This window comes from Didymella exigua, assembly GCF_010094145.1.
Source record: "Didymella exigua CBS 183.55 unplaced genomic scaffold M421scaffold_44, whole genome shotgun sequence".
Classification (NCBI taxonomy): Eukaryota; Fungi; Ascomycota; class Dothideomycetes; order Pleosporales; family Didymellaceae; genus Didymella; species Didymella exigua.
In genome coordinates, this window is record NW_022984818.1 from 213,313 (window position 1) to 235,175 (window position 21,863).

At 52.5% G+C, this 21,863-nt stretch overlaps 9 protein-coding genes and 1 non-coding gene across 10 annotated transcripts; 6 read left to right on the forward strand and 4 right to left on the reverse strand.

The window, feature by feature from the left end:
- Positions 1 to 133: 133 nt before the first annotated feature.
- Positions 134 to 584, forward strand: M421DRAFT_9259 (polysaccharide lyase family 9 protein; the record flags this gene model as incomplete). Its single annotated transcript, XM_033598048.1, has 2 exons — positions 134 to 368; positions 469 to 584. The coding sequence occupies 2 exons, from the start codon at positions 134 to 136 to the stop codon at positions 582 to 584; spliced, it is 351 nt and encodes a 116-aa protein (XP_033444222.1).
- Positions 585 to 1,163: 579 nt separating this feature from the next.
- On the forward strand, positions 1,164 to 2,798 carry M421DRAFT_425310 (alpha/beta-hydrolase). The gene is made up of 2 exons (XM_033594046.1): positions 1,164 to 1,533; positions 1,649 to 2,798. The coding sequence occupies exons 1-2, from the start codon at positions 1,339 to 1,341 to the stop codon at positions 2,744 to 2,746; spliced, it is 1,293 nt and encodes a 430-aa protein (XP_033444223.1). The 5' UTR covers positions 1,164 to 1,338; the 3' UTR covers positions 2,747 to 2,798.
- Positions 2,799 to 7,997: 5,199 nt separating this feature from the next.
- Positions 7,998 to 9,504, forward strand: M421DRAFT_73850 (Glucooligosaccharide oxidase; the record flags this gene model as incomplete). Its single annotated transcript, XM_033596991.1, has 2 exons — positions 7,998 to 8,256; positions 8,306 to 9,504. The coding sequence occupies 2 exons, from the start codon at positions 7,998 to 8,000 to the stop codon at positions 9,502 to 9,504; spliced, it is 1,458 nt and encodes a 485-aa protein (XP_033444224.1).
- Positions 9,505 to 10,457: 953 nt separating this feature from the next.
- On the reverse strand, positions 10,458 to 12,005 carry M421DRAFT_425311 (glycoside hydrolase family 10 protein). Its single transcript, XM_033594047.1, has 2 exons — positions 11,559 to 12,005; positions 10,458 to 11,509 (listed from the first exon to the last, which is right to left on the reverse strand). Exons 1-2 carry the CDS (start codon positions 11,618 to 11,620, stop codon positions 10,501 to 10,503), a joined length of 1,071 nt encoding a protein of 356 aa, XP_033444225.1. The 5' UTR covers positions 11,621 to 12,005; the 3' UTR covers positions 10,458 to 10,500.
- On the forward strand, positions 11,535 to 12,450 carry M421DRAFT_302679 (uncharacterized protein). The gene is made up of 2 exons (XM_033589119.1): positions 11,535 to 12,288; positions 12,343 to 12,450. The coding sequence occupies exon 1, from the start codon at positions 11,793 to 11,795 to the stop codon at positions 12,270 to 12,272; it is 480 nt and encodes a 159-aa protein (XP_033444226.1). The 5' UTR covers positions 11,535 to 11,792; the 3' UTR covers positions 12,273 to 12,288; positions 12,343 to 12,450.
- An 898-nt stretch (positions 12,451 to 13,348) lies between these two features.
- Positions 13,349 to 15,944, forward strand: M421DRAFT_425312 (FabD/lysophospholipase-like protein). The gene is made up of 2 exons (XM_033594048.1): positions 13,349 to 13,979; positions 14,026 to 15,944. The coding sequence occupies exons 1-2, from the start codon at positions 13,789 to 13,791 to the stop codon at positions 15,803 to 15,805; spliced, it is 1,971 nt and encodes a 656-aa protein (XP_033444227.1). The 5' UTR covers positions 13,349 to 13,788; the 3' UTR covers positions 15,806 to 15,944.
- Positions 15,945 to 16,228: 284 nt separating this feature from the next.
- On the reverse strand, positions 16,229 to 16,342 carry M421DRAFT_t119. The gene has a single exon. It is a non-coding gene; the product is annotated as a tRNA-Leu (tRNA).
- Positions 16,343 to 16,912: 570 nt separating this feature from the next.
- Positions 16,913 to 19,029, reverse strand: M421DRAFT_95781 (carboxypeptidase S1-like protein B; the record flags this gene model as incomplete). The annotated part of the gene is made up of 4 exons (XM_033598341.1): positions 16,913 to 17,518; positions 17,566 to 17,639; positions 17,689 to 18,570; positions 18,618 to 19,029. 4 exons carry the CDS (start codon positions 19,027 to 19,029, stop codon positions 16,913 to 16,915), a joined length of 1,974 nt encoding a protein of 657 aa, XP_033444228.1.
- Positions 19,030 to 19,634: 605 nt separating this feature from the next.
- M421DRAFT_74012 (Brix-domain-containing protein) lies at positions 19,635 to 20,567 on the forward strand (the record flags this gene model as incomplete). Its single annotated transcript, XM_033596999.1, has 2 exons — positions 19,635 to 20,314; positions 20,360 to 20,567. 2 exons carry the CDS (start codon positions 19,635 to 19,637, stop codon positions 20,565 to 20,567), a joined length of 888 nt encoding a protein of 295 aa, XP_033444229.1.
- A 329-nt stretch (positions 20,568 to 20,896) lies between these two features.
- Positions 20,897 to 21,451, reverse strand: M421DRAFT_39713 (uncharacterized protein; the record flags this gene model as incomplete). The annotated part of the gene is made up of 1 exon (XM_033590130.1): positions 20,897 to 21,451. A coding segment is annotated over one exon (555 nt), but the record flags the coding sequence as incomplete, so codon positions are not given.
- Positions 21,452 to 21,863: the final 412 nt, after the last annotated feature.

Below are 21,863 nucleotides of genomic sequence, written 5' to 3' on the forward strand. Positions count from 1 at the left end.
TCGTTGGCCAACAACATCTATGTCTCTCCTACTGGCACAAGTACCGGATGCGCTTCTACGATTTCAGTTCAGTCAGCTGTAAACGCTGCTGCCGCCGGAGACACCGTGCTTCTTCGGGCAGGTGCTATAAGGTATGCCCTTTCCCCCTAGTTTCCGAGTAGTCGAGACAGGCTTCCAGCTTAAGGGTACATTCTCCAACAGTACAGTCTTCCACTTCGAAGCGTACCGCACCCGTGATCTCTGCAAGGACGGCGAGAGTGCAAACGACTTTATCTATAAGTCAGGCGAGGGCGAGGGCAATGTCTTGCGTTATGCCAGGCTATGGGGCAACGTCGACGATAGTCTTGACTGTGCACGTCCAGACCCCGGTAGCACTGGAGGAAGTTCATGCTCATGGCAATGGCTTCGACCGATGAGGGTTCTCCGACTTCAACGGTGATGCTAACAGGTTTAATTTCGGTAGTGCAGAGAAATCGCCCGCAAAACACATCGTGCGCAACTCGATGGCTTCCTCCAACGTGAAAAAGGGCTCCATCTACCACGACAGCCTGGGCGAGCTGACCGTGGAGCGCACCACAGCGTAAAACAATGGTGAAGTTGGTTTCAATTTTCGCAGCTCTTCCTCGGCTCTCAAGAAAAATATCGCCGCCGTCGGCAAGGTTCCTGCTCAGGTGACTCGTGTCCAACCATCAAGGCGTCCGGCAACCCATGACAGTCAGGCACCTGGCTATCCCAACGGCACTTTCAAGAGCGTGGATCCTGCTGAACTCAAGGGCTCGCATGGGCCTGATGGGCGTATTCATGTAATTGGCCTCTTGCTCTCCACATCTTGTGCTGCGATTAATGCTACCACCCACCCAAGCTGATGTCCAAAGCCATGTTTTGATCCATAACTGGACGTTTTCAGTCCCTTTTGTACATACTTGTTCGGCTGAATGGCTTAAATGTCCACTGTACACATCTCTTCTCGGACATAATGAATCAACAATCCTTTCGGACGTTTCAAATCGTCTCCGTGTAGAGTTTTTCGAGTAAGTGCGATGAAGGCCCGCGGATGGTCCTGCAGCCTTGCACTCGCTACATAGCGCCATTCTGGACCTCGGCATTTGGGCTACCCCGGATTGGCGGCAATTCGTCACGACACCTCAGCTGCAACGACAAACGTTATCTGCAGAGACCGTCGCGAAAACCTCCAACGTTTTCTCGAAGTGCTACGCTTCCCCGTTACAAACGTTTTGTACCCATCATCACCTGTCCGCACCTTTTTGTGATCGTGTCGCACCTTCCCATCGACAAGGCTGCCCAAGGTGAGATCCAAGGGTCAACGCCGATACCACAATGTCTTCGCAGCACTTCAAGATAGTCGAGCACGAGATAGAAGCGTCGCATATCCGCAGCTTTCCTCGAGCCATTGCTACGCACGAGAATGATGTGCTCCATCTAGCTATCAAGCAATACACCCCGCTCAACAATCCGAATCCAGAAGAAGGAGATATTACAATCATCGCAGCACATGCCAATGCGTTCCCGAAAGTAAGCCATTTTAGAATTGTGCAAGGTGGCATATTGAGGCGAACTACCTCTGATCTCCTTGAAATGCCGCACCGCGTTCGTCTACATTGCTTAAAAGTTGTTCTGACTGTCTTAGGAACTCTACGAACCACTTTGGGATGAACTTCTTCTAAGGAGCCAGGACGCCGGCTTCAAGATCCGCAGTATCTGGATGGCAGATGTGGTCCACCAAGGCCACAGCAGCATACTCAACGAGGACAAGCTCGGCAATGACCCGTCATGGCTCGACCATAGCCGCGACCTTCTGCATATGGTCAACACTTTCTCCAGCCAGATGCCACGTCCTATCATCGGTGTCGGTCACTCCATGGGCGGTGCTCAAATTGCGAATCTTGCCTTACTTCACCCTCGTCTTTTCGAGTCTTTGGTCCTCATCGACCCTGTCATTCAAGGAAAGGTCTCAACCAAAGGCAATATCTCCCCTGCATTCGCATCCTCAAAACGTCGCGATCTCTGGCCTTCCCGCACTGAAGCAGCAAATAGCTTCAAGAAGAGCAATTTCTACCAGTCATGGGACTCGCGAGTATTAGAGCGATGGATCAAGCACGGTCTGCGTGATGCTCCCACTAAGCTCTTCCCCAACGCGAAGAAGGGAGAAGTAACGCTTACAACTACGAAGCATCAGGAAGTCATGACATTTTTGCGACCGAACTTCAGGAACCGTGGCGGCGAGACGGAGCCAGACTCTGTTGACTTTACGCTCAGCAATCCGAAGCTCAATCGCAGAACACATGCAGATCTGACGCCGTACGAAGGGCCGCAGGAGCCCTTCTACAGGGGTGAAAGCGCAATCGTATTCAATCAGCTACCTGCTCTGAGGCCGTCGGTGTTTTACGTCTTCGGAAGCTCATCGTTCTTGACAAACGACGCTATCATTGAGGAGAAGTTAGCGAAGACAGGATCAGGTGTTGGTGGGAGTGGTGGAAGAGCAGAAGGTAGGGTGGACAGCATCCTGCTGCAGGACGCTGGGCACCTAATCCCCATGGAACGAGTGGAAGAGAGTGCAGATCACATCAGCAAGTGGGTAGGGAAGGAGATGGCTAGATTCTGGGACTGGCAAAAGAAGACACAAGAGGAGTGGGGAAGTAAGAAGGGCATAGAGAGGAGTGTAATGAGTGAGCGTTTTGTGGAAGAACTCAATGGCATGATGGCGAAACCGAAGGCTAAACTGTAGTAGCAGGTTGGATGCGCACTTCCCCAATACGACAGATTACCCATTTGATGTTGATTGCGCATTCCTTCTGGTGTTCCGATATCGACAGATTTTATTGGTTTGTGGCTACGTCAGAGCATAAATGCGCCCGACAGCCATGTGCTGGAGTCACTCCGAGCGTTAGTTTCTGTCTCTCCTTATAGGTATGAAAGGATATACCTTTGTCTGTCCAAGAACCTGTGTAGTCAACAACGTTCTTGATGGCTTTCGAGCCTGTGCAAGCTTTACAGGTAATCTATAGTACAAATTACCCTCCAAGAAGATGTCTGAAAATACGCACTGCCGCCTTTTCTACACTGCTCTCCATCATAATGGTCTCATATGATGATTGAAGGTACCAGGCATATGGATATGCTGGAGTCTGCATTGGTTTGAGACACTGATATCTTCTTCTTCTGGAGGTACCGAATGGAATATGACAGTCGGAACCCTAAGCTGGCACAATAAATGTCGACTTATGCTGAGCGCAACCTCAAAATTCCAGTATCTCGAAGGGTCCCTATGAAGGAATCTAGAGGTGTGCTTTATGGCCTCACCGTACGTACAGATCGCCCTACTATCTTCACCATCATACGTGTAGGCGCATGAGTCATTTGGTCGGCATGGAACAATCACTTCGATTAAAACTACGACTCAACCCAACTCGACGTCTCCCCGCCCATGTGTTCAGAGCGGAGAGATCCAGCGCAGTATTTTCAGTGTCAAGCAGTACAACATGGATACGAATATTCTCGACGGCACAAAGGTAAAACCACAAGATCGGACGTATAAGGTCCAAGACAGGAAGTACCATGTAAGTCACTGCCCATGGGAAACCTGGCTCGGCGATTCCACATAGCTAATCAGAACACAAAGGCTATCGGTAAAGGACACTTGATCAACCTGAATCTCGAGCAGCGGGTAGACAGGTCCAGCCTTCGAGTTTCATGTAGCATGAGCTGGTTCGGAGATATTAGAGCCCTGGCCTGAGGAGTCTTCGTAACCGACTCTGCAGAGGGTTATGATCTTCTAGGTAGCAGCTTATTGCCACCTCGTATGCTGATATCACACGTTGACCCAGTCCAGGCTTTCCTATTGGTGCAACGATCAATTAAATGCTAATGCAGTACCAAACGGATCTCGGCGACAAGTATGTGCGAGATATACGAATTGCGCGAAGCCATGCATCACTCGGCGATGAGCTCAATGAAGCAGACCTATTTTCGACATTGCGGATGTGCCCGTCGAATCGCGTGTTCCAGATGCGCCAAACCAGGATCCAACGCAAGGACGGTCACAATCTGACCTAATTGCTGAGTCGGCATTTGGATATCTTGATATGGAGAACCTTCACGACTATGCTATGCAAAATATGCTATGGGGCCGAACAATATGCTTCGAGTGCATCGGATTCATGGCTTCGTCACACTACCGGTGAGCGCGGGAAGAAGACAGCAGAGTGTTAGAGCTAGAGAACGAGCGGCTTCGTGCATGAGTAAACGCACATCAGAAGAACTACGGACCAAAATATATGCATAATGGACAAATGGACTTTCAGGTTACTTCTCAAGACAGCAGATTGGGGTACTGATGCGTTGACCGCTTTCCATACTGTTACGTTTACCTCATCTCATGCTGTAATTTCACTTTGGGTACGATTCAGTTGAAGGGCTATAGGGCTACTTTCACCTATAGCTTCCGTAGGAGTAGCTAAACGCGTCGCGTCTAACCAAGACTTACCCCCCCCCCCCCTTCCACCACAGACACGTTCATCAAAATACTTCGTGACTATTCACAAGAGACAAGCGATGCATTCCGTGTTGCGGTTGGCTATCTTTGCAGCCTTCACAGCTCCCACTCTTGGCAGATACCTTCCGCTTGAGGTTTTCGCCAATGTTTCTCGATATCGATAGGGCACGAGTCCGTCGATCAGCACTAGTACCACCGTAATTAAAATTCTAGACAAGCGCGTGTTACCCAGTGAGAAGATTATCTACCTTGCGGACGGGATTGGTAGAAGGTATGGCGATTCTGAGGGAGCAGTCACGGTCCAGCGGCTCGACGACTCCGCGAACGACGGGTTATGGGAGAAGCACACTGACAAAGGCAACTCTCTTATGTGCGCCATGTATGGTACTGATGCGGCTGCCGGCTGGCAAGCATTCGATACCCGGACTCCTGCTTCAGCCACAAGCAAATGGGTCAACTTCAACGACATGGTCGACTGGTATTGGTATGAGTTCAAACATGACGCTGACATATGCGATATGAGTACTTACTGGGGCATGAGGATCATGTTTTAAGCGTTGAAGATTAAGCCGAAGTCCCAAAAGGCTGGAGGCAATGTGCAGTGCTTTCAGATTAGGTACCAGAACGAATACGCAAAGCACCCTGATGGCACAATCAGATACCCACTAGAACAGTCTTACACGGCGGATCGTAAGCTTTACCATGTACGTTTCAGACCAAACGATGTTGATGCGCTCAAGATTGCTAACGAGTCTGGCCAGGCTACCAACGCTGAGCATTTCTTTACCATGGATGGTCGAGCCGGAGGTCTGTACTATTCTTTGCTCTCATGTACTGAAGCTGACATGAACTGCAGTCATCGTGGGCGTTATCCTGCTTGGCCCAGACTATACTGCTCAGCGTCTGTGGGGATGGACACCCACTGACGATCAACTTCCGAAACTTCGACAGGTCTCGGACCTTTACCGGTATTGGCTCTATTGGCAATCTCTGAACATTGCAACTTGAACACGTATCGATAGCATTAAGACTTACATCGTTTACCGCATACACAACGAAGCAACAAAGCAGATCATAGCTCATGCTCTGAGAAGCCGCGGCAGAGAGGCATATGAGTCATGGCCAGGACAATACTTCACCTCCGACTCTACGGAGGGCCTTGCACTGCTTGGTACGTCTGAATCTCGAGATGACCTCGGGACAATCATGGTATGGACTAAAATGCTAACGTTGCTCAGGGTCACCCATTGGTGCGACGATAAGATTCTTTCTGATGCAGCATAAGAGAGAGCTTGGAAATAAATACGTGAGCGGCATACGGATCGTCCTTAACGATGGAGTGGAGGGCGACACCCACAAGGAAGTAGACCTGGTCTTCTACATCACGGATGTACCTCTTGAGAGGCAGATTTCAGATGACCCAATGGATGTAGACCCACCGCAAGATCGAGCCGAAACTAATGGTCTTGGTCTTGGAGTGGCGGCAACCTTGGTCCCGAGAAGTGCTGTTGGGTATCCGGTGGGGGTGCATGCACATGGATCGAACAATATCCTACGGATTCACAGCATCATGGCCCATTGATGTTTCTGAGGCCTCTTCTATGGTATAATGATGGGCCAGGCGATGACACGTTGTTGAGTGGAACGATGGGGGACCCGAAATTGGATGGTCACGGGAAGTACAGATCTTTATACGAACATTGGTGAAATTGGAACGCACCAGCGGCTTAGGTTATCTATTTTGAGCTTACTGTACCTCCTTAGGTTTTGGGTGCCTGGCCATACAGTAGTGAGTATCCACCCCTTCTCCGCCTCACACCGTTCGATCCCACTCCACTGCTCTTTTCACCTCGAACCCTCTCTTTCGTAAATTAGCCTCGCAACTTGCGTAGTGTCCAAGTATACCACAAGCCCCTCATTATCCGCCTTCTCCGCTGCCCAATCCAGCAGCAGCTTACCAGCTCCACGACCTTAATGTTCAGAATGCGTCACCAAACTATCTAGCATGAAGAACGGCTTCTCAGTGCCCATGATCTCGTCGCATGTCGCATCGAGCGTGTCAATTATGGATGGCAGGGCGTCAAGTCGCCGTTCAGGCGGGAGGAAGGACGAGCAGCGTGGGCCGAGAGAATCATTGGCAGCGGACTCTGTTCCCGTCGGATTGGAAGCGCGCGCGGCGGGTGCTACCTCTTTCATTATGCCAGAACTATTGTTGACTTCGTCTACCGGTATCTTCGAAGCGCATTTGTGTATATTTTCGTTCTCGACGTTCATCTTTTTCACAGTGCAACGGCGAAGGTGCGCCCGTTGTTGTCCTCTGGATCATCCTTACTCGACGGTAGGCCTGTATCGACAATCTTCCAGTGGCAGACGTTGGCGTTGCCTATCTCGCGTTTATGGTCCACCGCTATACCTTGCATCGATGTTCCGCTCACAGGGCCACGATGAAGTAAATCATTGGTCGGATCCGTAGCAGCGAGTCCGATGGACGAAGTGGGCGGATTTCAAGAGGCATAGCTGTTGATGAGCGATAGGTATTGCTTAACATGAAATGTTAGGGTTGAATACACTCATGACAATGAACCGGTGACTTTCAAGGATGAGTCACGACCCAGCATGACCAAACGAGCGATTAGTGATGTTGGTGTTGCGCAATTGGACCCTAAGTATGTACGAACCGTCAGATCGGCCGAGGTGCATAGCACGAGATGAGCTTTGAGCGTGTCTGGTTTGGTAGGGTATCAACGTCTTACCAGGCGGAGGTACGTAGGCGCCCCACCTCATTATGTAGCGCGTGAAGACCTTCCTGGCACTGGTAGGCGCGCATCGCGTCCTCTTGTTGCTGTAACGTCTCATCGTGGGCTTTGTGTATTTCTCTACTACCTTATACTCAGGGCTATAACCTAGCAACTTCCCAAGGACAAGAGAGGGTGTATGGTGATGACGTCACCGGTGTTGACACAGCACTCCTCGATTGCTCGTCATCCTGTTTTTCGCGAGTCTGCGCGATCCAATAACAATTTCAAGATAGTTGTATACCTCCTACGCATGCTGTCCCTATAGGCAGGTATCTGAGGACAACACGTAGGACCTCAACACCTGAGAAACTGCTATTGCATTTCACTGAGCGCAACTGCTAGCCATTCACCAGTCTAACGAACACAGACTTGCTATGGCTATCCCAGTTCACACATGATTTCGCCACTACAGCGCCCCAACGACGTGGATAATCGAGCAATTTCCCTTGCTGACCTTGTTTGCCATCCATGCAATCCTGTCGCCTACGCTTCAGGTTTGGAATCCGCGGTCAGGTGTCGCCTCTCTCATTGGTCCGTTTTGTTTGCTTTCCAATCCTTCCTCGGCCCACGTACTTGTAAGACAAGTGTATACACACTCCCAGTAGGGCTCACGGAGCCCATGTGTTCGTCTTACTCCAGACACGACTTCATTCTTATTCTTTGACGCCACCACTCTCCCACGATCAATGGGCAACACGTCGAGCTCGCCGGTGCAGAGGTGCCTCGAAAATGCCTTGAATGGAAACAAAGATCTCCTCGCCCTCAAAGGCACGCCCTTCTACCAGATATCGCACGTCAAGCCGTACAACCTTGGGGTCACTGTCAGTCCCGCTGCAGTCACCTACCCCGAAACAACTGAGCAGATTTCTGAAATAGTCAAGTGCGCCGTTGAAAACAAGCTGAAGGTGCAGCCGCGATGTGGCGGACACTCGTACGCCAACTATGGTGATTATCTCTGGGTGTAAGCAATCACTGGTGCTAATTTCGTACGCAGGGACCGGTGGGCAAGACGATACTATTGTCGTTGATATGAAGCACTTTCAACACTTCTCGATGGACGAATCCACCTGGCAAGCTACGATCGGTGGTGGCACCCTCCTTGAAGATGTCACGAAACGACTACACGAGAATGGCAATCGCGCGATAGCGCATGGTACCTGTCCTCAAGTTGGTATAGGTGGACACGCGACTATTGGCGGGCTTGGCCCGACCAGCAGGATGTGGGGTAGTGCATTGGACCATGTGCAGGAGGTTGAGGTCGTTCTTGCAAACTCTACCACGATTCGGGCCTCCGAGGCTGAGAACCCAGATATTTTCTTTGCGGTGAAAGGTGCCGCGGCAGGCTTCGGCATTGTCACCGAGTTCAAAGTGCGGACACAGGCCGAGCCATCAGAAGCGGTGCTCTACTCATACAATATCCAGGGTGGATCCAGCAAGGACAAGGCTAGGGCGTTCAAAACGTGGCAAGAGCTTATCGCAGATCCAGACCTCTCGCGAAATTTCGCCAGTCAATTCATACTCACCGAGTTATTTGGTGCGATCATCACCGGTACGTTCTTTGGCTCGCAGCAGGAATACGACAGTCTCAACATCTCTGCTCGCCTTCCGAGCAGCGATGGCTTGGTCTTCGAACTCAAGGACTGGCTTGGTGTGGTAGGTCATTGGGCCGAGGACATTGCCCTTGACATTGTTGGAGGCATTCCAAGCAACTTCTATGCCAAATCACTGGCCTATACCAATAACGACATCATTCCCGACAGTGGCATCGATCATCTCTTCGACTATATCGATAAAGCCGACAAAGGCAATGCGATATGGTTCATCATCTGGGATCTCGAAGGCGGAGCCATCAACGACGTCGCGCCAAACGCGACTGCGTACGGCCACAGGGATGCATTGTTCTACCATCAAGCATATGCGGTGAACCTTCTTGGGAGGGTCACCGACACAACGAGAGACTTCCTGACAGGCGTCAATAAAGCTGTGACAGATGCATTGCCGAATCATGCCCAAGGTGCATATGCCGGATACGTCGACCCAACACTAGGCGAGAGCGCTAGCAGCCTCTACTGGGGTGGTAATGTGGAACGACTGGAGAGAATCAAGGCACAGATTGATCCGGATGATGTGTTCCATAACCCGCAGAGCATACGACCGGCAAAAGGTTCCGCAAAACTCAGAGTCAGATCGTGAACGGGCCATTGACTGCTCCGCTCGGTCAACAGCAAGGTAAGTACAATGGCTCTAAGTAGCCAACTTGTTTTATCTCACATGTTTGGTTTTCGGATCATGGACGGCGTTCAGCCCAAATCAGTAGTACTTTTGCGAACACGTATACCCTTTGTTGCCTATCCAAGTTCCTATACATTGCAGCCATATCTTCTACCACCATATCAAGCGAATGATGACCTGTAATATAGGAGATTAACGTGTGAAGCTATCTTCGTTACAAGTCCAATGCACTCGTCAGGTAAATCTCAGGGATTAGCTATGGTTGCACCGACGAGGCTCAAGTCGTGCACAACTTCCATACCCTTCTTGATCGTTGAAGGGTGACCAAAATCCCGGGAAGTCCACATCCGAGGAAATATTTACATCTTTCGGGGCTCACACTCTTCAAAGTTTTTCAAGCCGAAGCTCCAAAGGACTCGTGCAGTCAACTTACGGTTCACAAGCTCAATTAGCTTGCTTTCTACTACACCATACGATTCCCCTTACTCCAAGCTGACTGTTAATTTGATAGTCTAGTCGAGTAGGCCTGGGGGTCTGCCCTTTAGGTAAGCCGTAGGCATCCTACCTGGAGTGATCGTATGCGGCGGTAGAAATAGCTCAAGCGAAAAAGCCACTTCTCCATATCCCACAACTACGCTGCAATCACCGAACAATTAAGATTACACCCTTGCTCCTACCTCGAGACGCTTAGAGAAGTCATGTTCGTACTTTTGAGCTAGATCACAGTACATTCACTGTAGTTGCTACACAAGCGTGTCCTCAAGCGTTTGATGAACCGTCTGAGGTCTACGAGGAGTACTGGTTACCTGTGCTTGCGTATGACGGCGTCATGCGGATTTTAAATTCCGAAAAGGGGTTCACCAGCAATGTGTCCGTGAGCATTGACAGGGCATGGAAAGAACAGTGAAGAGAATGCTTATTTTGTCAACTAACGAGCCAATCTCTGGACTATCAACATTAGTGTTTCTTGCCCTCCTTGATACCCTTCAAAAAGCCACTGTAAGCAGGCTTCTTGGCGTAGTCCTCATTCCACAGCAGCGCGGCACCTTCGGAGGTAAATACCCCAGGGATCCACGAGTACTTGTCCGAGATACCCCAGACAGTCATACCAACACATCTCTTGACGGCAAGACAGGACCTTGCGATGCGCTCGTAAGCCGCGGCCTGAACCTGGAGCTTCTCGGGTGTGGCAGGGGTGTTCATGCGGACATCAATTTCAGTGTATGCAACATTGACTCCAAGGTCGGCAGTGGCCCCCAAGGCGGCCTCGAGTGTGGCCTGATCTGGAACAGCACCAGGAGCAGTGGGTGTGGCTTCGCTCGCGAGATGCGCCTGGTACCCGACTCCATCAATGAGGTTCTTTCCGTAGGACTGAACCAGCTTGACAATGCGCTTCGCCCCTTCAGTCTTCGCGCCATTGTACTCGAGGTTGTAGTCGTTGTAGTACAAATTGGTCTTCTTGTCGGCGTACTTGCGGGCCAACTTGAATGCGATGGGGATATACGCCTCGCCGATGGTGTCAAGGAAAACGCTCTTCCTGTAGGTGCCATTCTCGTTCAAGGCCTCGTTGACAACGTCCCAGCGGGTGCAGGCGTTCTTCCAGCGGCCAGCGACGTTCTTGATGTGGTTCTCCATGATGGAGATTAAGGTCTTGTTGTCGAAACCGCCTCCAGACACCCATGTGGGAAGCTGGCTATGCCAAACAAGGGTATGGCAGTGGATTTGCTGGTCGTACTTCTTGGCGAAGGCAACGACGGCATCCCCGCCGGCGAAAGTGAAGTTATTCTGGGATGGCTCGGTAGACTCCCACTTCATGGCATTCTCGGGAGTGACGGAATTGAAGTCTTGGTCGACGATTTTGGGCTCAGCAGGCTCATCGCGGATCGTGAGAGCTGTACCGATGAAGTCACGACCTCGGTCGCGGAAGGCCTTGTACAAACTGGTCTCCGTGGGCTTGGAACTGGTTCTGGGAATGGTCAGGATGTGTTGACTTCGCAGCGCATAAGATGACCTACGGAACAGCCAAGACCGAGCTGGCCAAAGATAGCGTTGCGACAAGGGTGGTTGGGAAATGCATGTTGATCTCGCTGCCAGCTGGTGATGCAATCCGATTACTTTGATGTGCGACAGGAAACGACTCAGCGAGGCATTTTAGCATTTATATATGACGAGCGGGCAAGCATCATTTAGGTAGCGTGGCTCATCAACCGGGTTGGCGAATGCGTTTAGCCGGCATCTTGAGGTGAGTGATGAGCGGCCATGCGAGGCTGAAGGAGAGATGTGCCCGTCTTGGACCGCGGGTGGAGGCGCACGCGGGGACGGTTGCTCGGCATCCAGATGTTCAATCTCGGTGGCCAAATTTTCCGTCCGCCAAACAAGACTACCTTCAAAAGCTGCCGAATGTTCAGAGAACTGTGAGACTAACGGCCCTTCAAAACATGGAGACAGAAGATGCGCTGGCGATTGCCTTGTTAGCGCGCACGTTGTCGAGCTGGGTTGATGGGTGTTTCAATATGCATGTTCTCAGGCACGCAATTCAAAGTGGAAGACTCGTGGGGATGAACGAGTTTACCCCAACCAAACCACCTTGGGCGTCTTGGCTACGGCCCCTTCGCCCATCAGGGAGGTGTTCACGAAACCGCGTGGCAACTTATCCATTTAACCGGGAAGACCTCCGAGATCGACGGTACCCCGAAGCAGGACGAACGCGCCTTTCACACTTCCTTTAGAACGCTTTCTTTCAAAGTATAATTGCAACCGGATGAAGCTGAGAAGCCGTCGCGTCTAACACAAGCCTAGAGTAGAGGCAAATATGCTGCCATTGCCGAAGGCAGACGGTTTTCGCGTCAACTCGTCAGCGCGGCCTGTCACATCGTTGTTTGCAATATATGGTAGACACGCACAGCTCAATCTCGTTAATCCTGCAACGACCTCGATTACCCGACTGTCCTCTTGGAAGCCGTCGCAACTCTGCAAAACCATGGGCGGCTCGTAGGGCACGAATAGCTGTGGTCACGATGGATCAGGTATCATGTTGACATCCTTCGCGACTACATATCATCGCCGAACATGCGACTCAAATTTAAGACGCTCGCACACGAAGCAAGCCCTATCCTACCGCAGGCGTAAAGCTGATTTCTGTCTGCCCTTCGGTCTCGTCCCGCTCATCTCGACTAGAAACTTCGTCAACTAAGCCACTAACCGCATTTGCACTTTATCGCCCTGAGGGCGACTTCTCGTTCCTGTTGAAGATGAATTCTGACGATCAAGTTGTATTTCCCATCCGCCGGCACGTACACAGTCCGCACATCATACAGTAGCTGGCCACAGGTAAAGTATAAGACGTTTTTCAGAAGACATCCGTACTGACAAGTGTAGGCATGGTAGCATGAAATCAACGTTTGAGCGACGTCTTCGAGTGTAAGTCACCACTGCTGTTTACAGACACTAAACTCCTAGCGAAGCACCCAGGACCTGAGGAGAACGTTGTTAAAAACCTAGGACGTTCTCCCGTTGTTTAGACGAAATCATTTCATGTCAGATTGTGCGTGAGCATCATTTTGTCTAAATTCCCCTCTTTGTACACTTAGTGGGACATATAATGCCGTTAGGTGGTCAGCGATGCATTGTCGAAGGTATCACATATCAGCCAAGCCAGGCAAGGCACTACCTGCACATCCACAGAGCGATGGAGCTAAGACAGAGCCTCATTCGCAGCTCATGCGAGGCTGACTTCAGCTGAGCGGCATTGCTGACGACGTGGAGCAGCATGCACATGCTTGCAACCCCGCGCCAATCACCGAATGTCGCATTCACCACACCTCGATAAGCGATGACTGTGTCCACCTCATTCGCTGATCTGAAGCTGTCGCCAATGGAGTAGAATCAATCCTGAGCTACTGCGCCGCAGTTCCGGATGGCGCAGCCAATTGCCACTTTAGGCACCGCGCCCACGACATCAGGGCGCCTACTCGGCCCCCACACCATGCACTCCAAGGTAAGTAGGTGCACGAAAGAGATGACAGCACATGATATCTGGGCGGCTATATATAATTTCGAGTCACCTCGCTCCCGCTATGCTTCATCTTAAGGTCCCGTTTGCAACGTCACCAGCCTGACGGCCGCACGTTCGTAGGCAGCCACGACGTGAAGGACTTGCCTAACCTGACTCACCCTCAGTCCTTCAGAGTTTCAATACAATAAAAGGAAGAGACGTGGTCAGCAGAAGACACCCCGCGATCCAACATGGAGTCCAATCCAAGAAATCCTCAAGCGCCTCTGCGGCTGCTCTCTCTGGACGGAGGAGGCGTCCGGGGACTATCTTCGCTCATGGTCCTCCGCGATCTGATGCAGAATATTGCACTTGAAGAGAAGCGGCTCGGGCGTCGAAAACAGGCTGATTACGAGCCACTAAGGCCTTGCGACTACTTTGATCTGTAGGTTGTATGCAGACCTTGATATGCGGATACTGACTACTCTTAGCATCGGCGGTACATCGACAGGCGGGATCATTGCCATTCTGCTCTCTCGACTGCGCCTCAATTGCGAGCAGTGTATAGACATCTATCTCAAGCTGGCGCAACAGATCTTCGAGCATGACCGCTCGTTCAAGGCGTTCGGGATGAAGTTCCCAACAGGGGCAACGAGATTCTCTGGTATGGTTCTAGCAAATGCAATCAAGTCGTCGTTGAAAGAGCTCAGATTCGATGAAGATGAGCTGATGTGGGACGAGGCGCTGTTCGAGGAAATTGAACCTCAACAAAGAAACGACAGTATATGGGCGGATATGGTGACGGAGAGCCCAGTTGCCACGAAGAACAACGGCATAGCTTTGCCGCCAGCGAAATCGACATCCGTTGACAGCGCCCCCCAAGCAAAGTTACCACCTCGGACCGATACGTGGAAGCTACACCCTCGGCAGTCTGTTCATCGCAAAGCAAATGCACCTGGGTGTCGAGGATTCGTACTGACCTCGCTCAAGAACGCGCTGGGTCTCCCTAGGATCCTCTCCACGTATGACCCCAATGACCGGACCACTCGCATCTGGGAGGCTTTACGGGCGACCTCCGCCGCTCCAACGTTCTTCGAGGAGATGCAGTTTGGCACGCCGAAGGTTACCTACCTCGATGGTGGAGTTGGGTTCAACAATCCATGCGCCGAGGTCGACTACGCAGCCAAAGCACTGTGGGACAATCCAATCGGGGTCATTGTGTCAGTCGGCACAGGACTTCAGAGCCTGTCGAGCGTCAAAAAGATGGCGTCGTGGCTGCCCTTCGGTCTCGGTACAGACATCTCCTTAGCTACTGCTCTCGCTGGCATGGCAACGTCGACTGCACGAGTAGACAACGAAATGAGACGTATGTACAACAACAGTGATACTAAGTACTACCGCTTCGACGTGGACCGGGGACTCGCAAACATCAGTCTCGAGCAGTGGATGAAAGAAGACGAGATGGCGTCTCTGACGGAGCAATACATGCAAGATGGAGAGCAAGTACGGAGGGCGCGCGAGTTCGGCGAGATGATGGCAAAACTTTCTGCACTGCCGCCTAAATTCGAGATCCAGGCTACACAGTTCCGACTTGGGATCAACGGACAAGGGCTTCAGGACGAAAGCTTCCGGCTCGTTCAAGTCGATTTCAAGACTGGCAATTTGCTCGGCGAAACCAACGGCTCATCAACCCCTGATGCTGCTCCATCCGGCGAGGGTGGACTTGCGATGACCGAGAGCGGTACCTTACGCAAAGTGTATCCCGTGGCTGCCGACTTGGATATGGACGGGCGACGCGAGGAAGCCGCGGTGTATCACTGTATCCAAGCCTGTGACATCTGTATACGTAAGGTGAAGACTGGGATCCCGCCAGGACGATACAAAGTGCAGTTCATCGTTGCGTTCCACAGTGCGACGCACAACCCGCCTCACGATTTGGTTTTCAGTGTGGGGCGGCCCTTCGACGCGGGTACGTTCCAGAGCCGCTTTGTGGACGTGAGGATCACGCCAGACGTTGCCGCAGTGCTCCTTCATCCTGATGCTGTGCGTGTACGAGTGGGCAGGAGGCGCTACGAGGAGAACCGAGGGAGGGGATGGGTGGAGATTGAAGGCGACATTGACGTGACCGTTGGACTATATGGTGCGCTGGGATTCATCGTGAGCAAGCGCTATGAAGAGGACAAGCTGGTTGATGGTTGGAGCTTTGGTGGCTTACGATTGGAGCCCGTGTTCAGGACCCAGCCTACGATTTCATCGAGAATACGGACGTGAGCAGTCCAAGGGCGCATGTTGCGAGTTGAGTTTGTGCAGTGTTATAGTTCCAAGTTGTATAAATTAATTACGTTGTATAGATCTTATTGCTTTAAGAATGTTGTCAGCACAACGTCTATGTGTAAAACACCTGTCTCTATCTGTTCAGTGCGAGAGTTCCTAGGCCAGTCGGTCAGCACCCCAGAAAAGGTGCAGCCACGCTGATAGACGCCACGACTACGAAAAGTAACATTCTGCAATGCTGGACTACAGTCGATCAAAAGCTGACGATGACGGGAATAACGCTGATGCAGTTTTGAGAAGTGATGGTGTTGGTTAGAGGATGGTGGAGCACCGTCGCTAAGTAGCGCAATCTCGGACCTTCACCCCACACCTCAACGAAAAAAAATAACCTGGAGTGCTCGACAATTGTCGAACGAATGTTGATGAGGACGGGACTCGAACCCGCGCCACTTTCGTGACCAGGAAGCTGATTGCTCAGCAATGCTAAGGGGAAGAACCTTAACCTGGCGCCATAACCAACTCGGCCACCTCACCATTTCTTTGATGAAGATATCAGCAGCCCAGATATTAATATTGAGAGAAACTTGCAAAAGCCGCATCTGAGGGACTGCTGGTCGGTATGTTAACGACAATTGTGTCTGCCAGCCGCGGCTTGCTTATGTTGTTTGGTAGAATTGGCCTGGGTACGTAGATTAGCCCTCAGGGAGAAGGAAAAGTCGGATGGAGGTCGGAGTTTCTGATAGCTTGGGAGATGGTTAGTAGTTATCTAGGGGTATCTCGCGATCTTACCAATCCTTTGGAGGCTACAAAGAGTCTGCTATTGTTCCCTTCCTGCTCCTTGACAGATCAGGCTTTAATCCTATACTTGGACATGGGATTGATGATAAGATGAAAACAGAGGAAGCGGGACGGCATCGTGTCGAAAATTTATTCGAGCTAGAGCGTACTCTCTCGTATCTTTCAACGATATTCGCTGTGCATCGCTCTGCACCCGGTACTGAGACCACGTGAAGGCCCGGGGTGTAGAATTTGGCCAGTTGGTCTGCGCGGATCTGCTCGGACCAGGCATCAACAGCCCTAGATTATCACCAGGCACTCCATCCCCTAGATGACGAATGCCAGAACAACAAGGCCGATGATCGAAGTGGAAAAGAGTCCGCCACTGGTCAAGGTGCCAGCTGAACCTTCGAACTCGGGCACTGGGAGACTGTTGTTGCCAGAACTCGTTCCGTCATGGCTCTCACCACGGCATTTCGCAATGACTTCCGGGAATAGCTTCGTCGAGTTGGCATCGACGAAGATGTAGTTGCAAATCTCAGCAGTGCCATTCGCTATCGCATCCTGCTGCCACTCGTAGCAACCACCGATGTTCCAAGTGTAGCAGTACGTGAGATCCTGTGGTGTGGCTATCAGCTGCACATTCGGATCATCTCGGCCTGTGCTTGTGTAGTTGCCAGCTGACGACACAGTACCGGTAGCAATGTCGAGATTGAACAGGGCACGAGTGAATATCTTGTAAGCTGTCTCTGGCTGGTACGAGGGAATGGCATGGCCGGCCTGGTAAGTTCGGATGTAGCTGAGGTTGCCGTGTTGGCGCACTAACCCGCCAACATAGGAGTCGTTGGTTTGGATCTCGGCGTACTGTGCGGCTGCGTACCCTGCGGATCCGGTCCAGTTGATCGCCTTTGCGACGGCGTCACCACTTGCCCACTAATGTTGTTAGTACTGAGGGGTGTATCAGCATGTGCAACACTTACGGGGCATGCGAAATCCAAGTCACCATGGACGAGGGAGACCTTGATGCCATTATCGAGTAAAAATGCAAGGTCGTCTGGGCTCATGTCAGTACAGTGTACAGTACATCGATTGTTATCGCTTACCCAGCCACGAGTCGCGTGGGTAGTCACCAATTTCTCGGTATGCCCCGGAAGCCTGGGGTGAGTTACCCGTCCAGTTGAGCGGCACGCCCATTTCGGACTGCACCCACGGCTGGTTCAGAAAACCCTCGTGGAACGGCGGTGGGAAAGGAGGAGGCGACTGAGTCGAGATGTCGTAGTAGTCCAAGCCCGAGTACTGCGTGTAAGGACTAACGATGTTCGTACGACAGAAGGTTTCAGCATCCTCGCAATAAGAATTGACGGTCGCATTGATCCCTAAGTTCTCAGGATCAGACACAGCTGCTTCGTCGCGGCATAACTGGATCTGCTGAAGACATTCCGGCACAGCCTCTACCATTGAGTTGTAGACAGTCTCATTGACGGCTTCGATGCCGTAGCCATTATCGCGGAAGGCCTGCTGCGGGTAGTATGGGTACTGGACATAGCGGTCGATACATCCCGAGATCATGAGAAGCGTGTCGAGGTGCAAAATGAACTGCTCGCCTTCGCCTCCATCCCATGTGCCATTCTCGATTCGCTGGTTCTGCTCCTCGAATACACGAAACATGGCTGGTCCATAGCGACCGCCGTATGATTGAGCAGCAAGACTTAGACGTGTGTCGTTTGGAAGTAAGTGTGGAAACTCTTGGAACCATGCCTGTGTGAAGTGCCACGCAGCAACGGCACCATTCACACTGCCGAAGGCTGTGTTGTTTGGGTCACGACTGGGGAAAGTTCCAGTCAAGAACGTGGTGTTCTGCTCAGGTACCGGATCCGTAGCATTCAGCAATGTCACCTCGCCAGTCAGGAGGTTTCGAGTTACGTTCTGCAGCGTGTCATAAGAGAAACCAACTTGAGTCGGTTGATCCAAGTACAACATATTCGCTGTCGACTTTAGTCATCGACGTCGGTACCAGGGTTTGGTTACTTACACTCGTTGTTCCAACTCCACTCAGAAAGATGAGTGGAGTTGCTATCGGGATTTGCATAGCAAGGACCATTCTCTTCCAACAGCCCGTACATCGAGGAAGATCCTGGACCGCCGTTGAGCCAGATGGTAGTCGGTGCGTTCGAGGGGTCATTGCGAGCTTCGAAAAACCAGAAGAACGTGTTCATAGGATAGTCCTGACCCTGACCGAGGTCTGCAGTGCCGGGAGGCAGATAGACATGGCCAGAGTACGATCGCACTCCAGGCGTGGTCTCGCACAGGTCGTTCTCCTTGTACGAGATGGTGACTCCCTCGCCAAAGCGAGACTGCAGGACCTTCACACCAACGGGCTCAGGGGGGAATTGTGCAACGGCAGAAACGGCCAAGCCGAGCAAGATGGCAATGGACGCAGCCATGGTTGAGAAGGATGGGCTGTGTCCATGCTGCCAGCCTCCACGTCCTTCTTAAGCTCATCGTCCCCGCGGTTGTGGGCCGCCTGCCGAGCTCGCGAGGCTGGTAGAGCGTCTTGGAAGCCAGCGTTTACCAGACTGATGCGGAAGGTCGATGTTGAGCCAAGTCAGGCTGCAGATACCTAGCACGACTTGCAGAACGTCCTACCACGACTCTCGGGTAGAAGAGGCAGCCGACTGGGGGTCTTAGGGTCATGATATAGGTGATGTCCAAATGTGGCTGTAAGTTTTTGCGATCCGATGAGACTTCTTGGGACTGCATTATTGATCTCTTAGTGTGCTGCAGTAGCCATCTCTTTGGATTGTGTTGCGGCTGCCGTGTCTGCGGGGTGACTAGCGCGAACGGACTTCGGAGTTAAGATAGATGGATTGATTGGAGCCGCCCAAAATTTCGAGATCGCAGAAAGTCGACTGCGCAGCAAAACGCTGCAGAACCACACGTCTTCCCCGCCACCGAAACCTGCTTCACGACCCCCGCTCGCCCCACTGCACGAGACCGTCCTGACCAGGAATTGACCAGGAACTGACCTACAAGCCCGCATTGCGTTGCGATGATCCGCCGACAGGCCCGCGAGCGCCGCGACTACCTCTACAGGCGCGCCCTCACTCTGCGCGATGCCGAGCTCGCAAGCAAGCGCGCCGCCCTCAAAGCCTCGCTGGCATCCGGCAAGCCGCTGTCCAAAGAAATCGCAGACGATGAAGCCCTGCGCGCCGACTTCAAGTACGACGAGAGCCGCGCCGACCGCACAGTCGAGGAGGAACTTGGCATCGACGACGAGTACGCACAGCTGTCCGGCGTCGTCGATCCACGCATCCTAGTCACAACCTCGCGCGACCCGTCATCGCGGCTGGGCACGTTTGCAAAGGAGATGCGTTTGCTGCTGCCCACGAGTGTGCGCCTCAACCGCGGAAACCTGATTCTGAGCAACCTCGTCGACAGCGCAAAGGGCAGCGGGCTCAGCGATATCGTTCTGCTGCACGAGCACCGCGGTACACCGACTGCGCTGACAGTGAGCCATTTCCCCCACGGGCCGACGGCAAGCTTCAGTCTGCACAACGTTGTGCTGCGCGCCGATATCCCCAACAGCGCCCGCGGCACCGTGTCTGAGTCGTATCCCCACCTCATCTTCGAGGGCTTCGAGTCGAAGCTTGGCAAGCGCGTTGTGCAGGTCCTGAAGCATTTATTCCCCCCACGCGAGGCCACCGCCAAGATTGGCAACCGCGTCGTCACGTATGTTCCCATGCGCTTTTCAAGAGGCAACGCTGACAAACCCAGATTCAAGAATATCGAGGACACAATCGAAGTCCGCCACCACGTCTTCGTCAAGACAGGCTACCAGTCTGTCGAGCTGGCTGAGGTCGGGCCGCGCATGAGCATGCGCCTGTTCGAGATCCGTGCAGGCACGTTGGACAACAAGGCGGGCGACGTCGAGTGGCATCTGAACCAGTACACACGGACAGGGCGGAAGAAGGACTATTTGTAGATGCAGGAGGCTCTCGCGCTACGACATGCAAGAGCAGTATTGAAACGCGGATTGCAGTGTCGATTCATCCACAATACTGGTAGTGGAGGGTCTCGTGATGTGATTGCTCATGCTGGATATACCCCAATCAATTCCAATTCAACTTTTTCGTCCCGAACTCCAAAACACCCCAACACCATATAGTGCTCTCAATCGCACCTCCACATCCTCCTAGCTCGATCGCATGCACGCCACTCTCCAGATCACGCTTCAACAGCCGCCTGCGAGCTCTTCAGTATCCCCCGCTGGGCCTTAGTCTTGCCCTTCCCCTTCTCCCTCCTCTTCTGCACCTCCTCACTCACAAGACTGCCCTCCAGCCTCATCCCCTTGCCTTTACTCTTCCCGTCTGTCCTACCATCAAAGTCCAACAACCTAATCTGCACATCGCCCTGCAGCTCGCCCTTATCCGTCATCCACACCCCCTCGTCCGCAGCCCGCGCCTCGAAAGTCCAGGACTCGGGTAACTGCGTCGCCAGCACGCTGACGGGGAACAAATTCAGATACGACAGCGTGATATGCGTCTTGCTCTGCGCCGTGACGCGCGCGCCAATGTAGCTCCCCCGGCGCGGGCGCAGGACCAGAAATGTCGCCGTCGCCCAGAGGAACGGCGCTGCGTACTCGTCGACGTGGCGCAGCAGGACGGGAGCTTGGTCGTCTGTGGCGCCTGATGCTGACGGAGGCGATGAAGAGAGCACGACGTCTTCGTATGCGAGTACGATGCCGTGCGCCGGCGGGAAGTAGGAGAGTAGTAAGGGCGAGAAGACGGATGCGCAGAGGGCGGGCAGCGGGGCTGCGAGCGCAGCAGGCGGGAGCGAGACGTATTGGGTTATGCGCTCGGTGTAGAGATTTGTGTCGGGGAGGGGCGCCATGGTGGGCCGGTGTGTGTGTGGTGGTTTGGCGGTTTTGGCGCAAGATGTCGTGAGCGTGTTTGGTGTGGAAAAAGTTGTCGGCGTTCAGTGCTGAAGCTCCGACGTGTGGGGCTGTGGGGTCTGTGAGATGATTGTGTGTAGTGATACCGAGGTCTGCTGTGTAACGATACAAGTGCCGCCTCCTCGTGTTCATACTATCTCATCAACTTCGTAGATGTGAAGCCAGAGGCGAAGAAAATCAAAGTCGAGGTCACTGTCAACATGTGACAGATGCAGGAGCTCAAGATGGCTTCTCCTCCATACCCAAGACCTACCGAACTCCACGCTAATCCAACGACAATACACAACACGGTATACAACCGTGAAACCCCCCCCCCCCCCGGTTCAG